Below are 6,543 nucleotides of genomic sequence, written 5' to 3'. Positions count from 1 at the left end.
TGAAACAGTGAAAGTGAAACAATATTATATCACATTACAATATAGATCTTATTCTTTCACTTTTGACACATAATACTGAACCAGTGCCAATGTTATATTTTTTTAATCCAAATGAAAAGAAAAATTACATGTTCACATTTATGGGGTCTGATACTATTACCTTGTAAAATTTTATTTGATTTGGTCGAGCCATTTGAGAATGCATAGCGAACAGACAGACAGACAAAGAATTTTATATATATATAGAATAGAAAAGAAGAATAGACTACTGCTACTATACCGTATTCAGAAGCTACAACAATCTCCACTGCAGGATCAAAATTTAGCCTGCTACAATTCTGATATTAAAAATATCATCAAATGCCTTTTGACAATTATTTGACCAATTCCACTTCTCATCATTTTTTAGCAAATTATTTAGTGGAGCTCTCAATTCATGCATATTTGGTATATGATAATAATTCTATAAGCTAGTAAGGTTGTTATTTTAGTCAGAGGAAGCACATTTTTAATTGTCATCCATTCCTGTCGATACTTTGTCCTAAATACTTAATTTTAGGTGAGAAAAATTCACATTTTTGCTCATTCAGTGTGAAACTATAATCTCTTATTTTTTCAAAAACACATTTTACATGCTCGACATGCTGATCACGAGATTCACTTTTAATTAACATATCATCCAGGTATGGAATTGTGAATTCACAGTCCACTAACCTTGCATCCATAACCTGTTTAAAAATTGCAGGTGCAACTTTTAGACCAAATGGTAATCTATTATATTTATATAATCCTTTATGCATATTCACTGTTATGTATTTTGAGCATTCCTTGTCTACTCTAATTTGTAGGTACGCATCAGAGAGATCCAGTTTCAAAAATATCTTGCTCCCATTTAACTTCGCAAAAATATCCTCCAGAGTTGGTAGTGGACAGTGACACATTTTCAGACATTCATTCAAGCCAGTGGAAAAATCAGCACACCCTGATTTTGTTATTCTATTTTTTAATACACACTGTTTGAGCTGCCCATTTTGCATATTTCACTTTTTGGATGATTCCAATCTTCTCTAATCTGTCTAATTCTTCATTGGCATATTTTAGCGCAGCAAAAGGTACCATTCTTTTTGGTTTGAACACTGGTATTGCATTTTCCTTAATTTGGAAACATGCCTAAGTTTTAGTACACAAACCTAATTTATCTCATAGCACTCAGGAAAAGCATTTTTTTATTTTTTCTTCAATTCATCTGACACCTTATTTTTACTGGAAAAGCAATCACTTATATTTTTACAGAACAGATTTATGAGGAGGTCCCATAAATCAAACAACTCCAACCAGTCAGTACCGAACAAGTTTGTTGCATTTTTTAACACAAACGCTTTTACTTTACAGGTTTTACCATGAAATGTAATGTCACTTACCATTTCGCCTAAGAAGTGTAATCTTTCATCTGTGATGCCTTGTGCACCTTTCGATGTTTTCTTTAATGTAGGTTACCCAATTTTCTTCCATGTGTCAGTATCAATAATTGTAATGTTGCCACCTGTGTCTAGTTATAGTTTCATGTTCATGTTGTTTATTTTTACATACACATACTTTCATTTTTGGGTGTCGTTAGGATTTTCTGTCGAGCAAACCTTTTTAGAAGATTTTTTTTTTCTGACCTTTTTTGCTTTGCTATGCAGTGTGAGCTATTATGTACCATTTTTTAACAGCTAAAACATTTCCAAGTTTTAAATGGACAGTCTTTCTTAAAATGCAAACCTCAACACCCATGGCATGGATTTGGTCATTTTTTTTATTTATTTATTTCTGGTTGACATGTCTGTACTTGAGAGGAGTATTTTTCTTCAATTTTCTTCACATCCTGTCACAAGTTGATAATTCTTTGACATTCTTCCACTACTGCTTGCAGGATTAAATTCTGGTCCTCCTGTGAGAACCCATGCATGTATTCCTGTATCTTTGTTTGCCATCAAACCTTGCACAGAGATGAGGCATTTAATCATGTCAGGAGATGATTCCTTCAGTTTAATTTTTTCGCACATTTTATTTATGATTCCAGCATAACTTACAAAATCTTCATCCTCTTCTTTTACTCAGTTCAAACACTCCCAGTGAGTGTTAAACAGAGAACTCTTATTGCTGAACATTTTGGATAGTAATTCAATTGTTTCCTCAAAACAAATTTCACTTGTTTTTTTAGGCTAGATAAAATTGCCGTAGTTTTCATGTTCTGAAGGACCTAGTTTCCACAACAGTAGTCTCACATTTTCATTGTCTGTCCAACACTTACATTCTTCCTGAAGATTTCTTCATATCTTCTGAAGTACACTGAAAAAGTTATACCCTCTTCTGGATTATAACCAAATTCAGTTATAGCATTCATTATGCCATCTGGAGAAAATGAATTTGTATTGTTTCCCAACATCCATATTAATTCCAGCAACTGCTCTTCAACTTTTGGGTATTGTTGTTTAACTATTGTGTATTGTTGTTCGACTCTTTCTGCTGTTACTACTACACACCTGTTGCTACTGTTGCTGTTGCTTTAGCAACTTTAATATGCTAGCTAATACATCTTCTATAACTAACAAATTTTTTGTATCATTAAAAGATTGTTAATGACCAACGTAAGCTTCAAAGCACTCATCACCACTTCTATATCGTGGCACTGTATGCCACTTTTATAACGTTGACTTATAACAGTGTATTATACAATACCACAGAATGGGGTAGACCAACTGTCTCCACTTGATGTATTCCCAAATACTCTGCAAACAACTGTAACCAATCCAAAACAACTCTCAGTGAACCATAACAACTTCTCAACAATTTTCCGTGACTCCACAAACTCACTAATGACACCTTTCGACTTCCTGCAATTTCTCATCTTTCACTCTGTCAAACACGCTGCTATTTATACAAGTTCAACTAGTCCATTATCATAGGGGGTGTCATGATTCTCGCCATAACATATTCATAAGTCTTGGTGTTTTGGTTATGTGTATGTCTGTGTGTTTTTTAATTATATCTAATGCACCTATTATTATAAGGATTGTTTCTGTTTTTAGACTCCACATTCAGGTTGACTCTATTTTCAAATCTTTGTATTTTGAGAGTTACTCTGTTTCTTTTAGAGATACATCGTCCTCTGTTGGGATTGAAACAGCAATTAGAAGGCATTTTTTCTTGGTCATTTCTGACAACTATATTCAGTCTATTAGCCTTGATCTCTCTATCCGTGTGTATTGACATATCCCAGAATACAGTTACTTTGTCATTTTCTGAGATTTTTTCTGGGATATGTCAATACCATCTTTTTTCTGTTGTTACTCCATAGTGCTGGCATAGCTTCCAGTATATATAGGTCCCAAATCTGTCATGTCTGTGGATACATTCATTCTTAGCCAGGACTGGGTAGCCAGAGACAATATGATTTATTACTTCTTCCCCATCACCACATATTCTGCAGTTACTTATTGTATCTTTCTTTATTATGTGTTTCTGGTGGTTTCTGGTGGGGAGGCTCCAATTAAAAGCCCTTCAGTCTCTGCTTTGAGTCTTGAGCTTTTCAACCATTGTTGAAATTTTACTCTATTTCTTTTCTGTTTAGCTTATCCCAGTATTTACCATGTAAGGGCTTTTCTTGCCATTATTTTAGCATGCTGTTTGGTAGTTCCAGTTTTAGTTCAGACTCTAGTTGATTTACAGCTTTTGTTGTTTGTTCTTTTCTTCATAGTTGTCAGGTACTATGACCTCTTTCTTGTGTTTTTTTTTTAGCTTCCTTGAAGACAGAAAACAGTTTTTCGTTTTGCACATGTTTTGTGGATTTTTATACCAGTTTTCCTTGGTTCTATGTGAGATGTTTCTGTAACTTTATGGTGGTTATTTTATAGTAGTTTTCTAGTTGTACAAGGCCTCTGCCACCTTCAATTCATTGTATATATGAGGGGGTGCTGAAAAGTTCCTGGCTTTAAGGGTATCACAAAAGGCCTGGTTGGAGGCCCAACCCACCAAGTTCTTTGATAGGGTTTAGAAGAACTGAAGGGTTACTGAAATAAGTATGTGGATCTGAGAGGGAAATATGTTGAATAAAATCATAATTAATTGATCCTCCTGTATTACCAAAAGCCAGGAAATTTTCAGCACCCCTCATATAATCTATGTCAGATTTTGAGAGGTGTATTCTAAATTCCATCACTATTTTTCTTGTTTTCTGGTCTAGTTTAGTTAGTTCATTTACTGTCCAATTAAGAATATTGAAACTGTAATTTATAACTGAGACAGCTAGGGTATTGATACCTATATTGTTTTTTCACATTGAGCTGTTTTAAGTATTATTCTAACTCACCTGTAGTATTCCTTCATTTTCTTCTCTTTCATTTGTGTATATTGTACCATATCTAGTTCATTGATTCCTAAGTATCTGTATGTCTGGGTTTGGTCTAATTCTCTTCTTTCATTTTCTTTGTATAGTTTGATATTGTTACTCTTAATTAATTTTCCTCTTTTCAATGTTGCTTTGGCACATTTTTCTAAGCCAAATTTCGTACTTATTTCTTTGATAAATCTATGCACTGTCTGTAGTAATGTTTCCAGTTGCTTATCATTTGCAGCATGCAGTTTTAGATCATCCATATACAAGAGATAGTTGCTTGTTTTACTGTAGCAGTTGTATCCGCATCTAGTTCTGTTTAGCATATCAGTTAAAGGCATCCCTGCCATGCAGAAAAGAAGTGGAAAGAGCAAGTCTTCTTGGAGTATTCCTCTTCTAATGGAGACGCTTTAGTTTTTATGATTCCTTCTTTTGTTTGGAGCTACAGAACTGTTTGCCATTTATTCATGGCATGTTTTATTTATTTTATTATTGCTGGTGCTTCCTTGTTAATGGCTAGTGTTTCCAGGATCTATGTGTGGGGTTACTGTCAAAAGCATTTTGGTAATCAATCCAAGACATGCTTAGATCCTGCTTTTTCTTTTGTCTATCTTCAGTTATGGCTTTATTGATCAATAAAGCCATATGAGCCTTTGCAGCATTCTTTCTGCTCTTCTGGAAACAGGTTGTTTTTTTCTAGATGTTTGCCCATTTTTTGCGATATTATTGCAGTTAAGGTTTAGTAAGTTTTAGGGTGATATGTTATGTGTCTGTAGTTTTGTGGGTTTGTTGTTTCAATGGATTTGGGAATTAGGATGGTTTTCCCTTCCATGAGCTATTCAGGTGTTGTTTCTGGCTCTACTAGCATCTCATTGAATTTCTCAGCTTGCATCTTATGTGTCCCTGTTAAATATTTTGGCCAGAAATTGAGGATCTTATTGTGTCAGGGTGCTTTTCAATTGTTTAGTTTTTGCAGTACCTTGGTGACCTCTTCTGTTGTTATAGGTGTCCAAAGTTGTTCAGGTGCAGTGTCTGTCATTTTAATTGATCTTTTCTGGAATTGTTCTTTCACTAACCATACCTCTTTCCAAAATTTTTCCACTTGTTCTGCTGTTGGTACTGCATTAATCTTTATTTTATTTTTACCAAGTTCTTGGTAGAATCGTTTTGGATTGGAGTTGAACTGTTTGTTTCGTTTGAAGAATTGTTGGTATTTCTCATACCAATGGACTCTGTACATTAGCAAGAATATCTTGCTTTAGCTGTTCTTTCACCTCAGGTATACTTTGTTCTGTAATTTTGTACTTTTGTAATATTTGTATTCCTTATTTGTTGCTCAGTAGTGTTCTTTGCCTACTAATTTCATTAAGGATTGACAGATCCTTTCTTTCATTTTGTGTTTTTTTCTGGATATTGTTTTTTCATAATGTTTGTTTAGGTTGTGATACTCCTGTTTGGATGGATATGAGGGAGTATCTAATTTCTTTTGTAACCACAGAGTCTGCTATATATATTATTTTATTTAGTCTGGTTGTGTATTGACATTTGTTTCTATGTGATTAGTGCTGTGATGGCCAGATTTATGTTTTTTTATATTTATGTTACAGTCTTATTATCAAGTTAAAGTTTTAGGAGGTACAATTGGTGGTTCATACTGAGTTCTGTGGTTTTTAGTTCTCTGATTATACTCATTTTTAAAGTATCATAATCATAGTTTCTAACTTCATTATTTCCAGTTTTTAGGTTTGCTCCACATTCCTTCTCCTTTATATTTTTGTCCCTGTTGTTCTGGTTTGGTGCATTTTGATGATCAATATGCATTCCTAGGGTTTGGGTTTGTTTTGTTACTTACTTCATTCATTATTATTATTATTATTATCATTATTATTATTATAAGGTGGTGAGCTGGCAGAATCATTAGCACACTGGGCAAAATACTTAGCAGTATTTCGCCTGTCACTATGTTCTGAGTTCAAATTCTACCAAGGTTGACTTTGCCTTTCCTCCTTTCTAGGTCAATTAAATAAGTACTAGTTGAGTACTGACGTCAATGTTATCAATTTAATCCCTCTCCCTAAATTTCAGGCCTTGCACCTACAGTAGAAAAGATTATAATACTTATTATTGTCTTTGCCCAGCTTCTAATGCCGGAGATGTACCAGCTG

General features: G+C 34.0%; 1 protein-coding gene across 1 annotated transcript; it reads right to left on the bottom strand.

Moving 5' to 3' along the window:
• Positions 1–515: 515 nt before the first annotated feature.
• Positions 516–6,199, bottom strand: LOC106878577 (uncharacterized). Its single transcript, XM_014927822.1, has 4 exons — positions 6,034–6,199; positions 4,018–4,074; positions 2,297–2,397; positions 516–728 (listed from the first exon to the last, which is right to left on the bottom strand). Exons 1-4 carry the CDS (start codon positions 6,197–6,199, stop codon positions 516–518), a joined length of 537 nt encoding a protein of 178 aa, XP_014783308.1.
• Positions 6,200–6,543: the final 344 nt, after the last annotated feature.

Source organism: Octopus bimaculoides, chromosome 10, assembly GCF_001194135.2.
Source record: "Octopus bimaculoides isolate UCB-OBI-ISO-001 chromosome 10, ASM119413v2, whole genome shotgun sequence".
Taxonomy (NCBI): domain Eukaryota; kingdom Metazoa; phylum Mollusca; class Cephalopoda; order Octopoda; family Octopodidae; genus Octopus; species Octopus bimaculoides.
The sequence above is the reverse complement of the archived record's forward strand: the minus strand, read 5'-3'. Positions and strand labels throughout refer to the sequence as shown.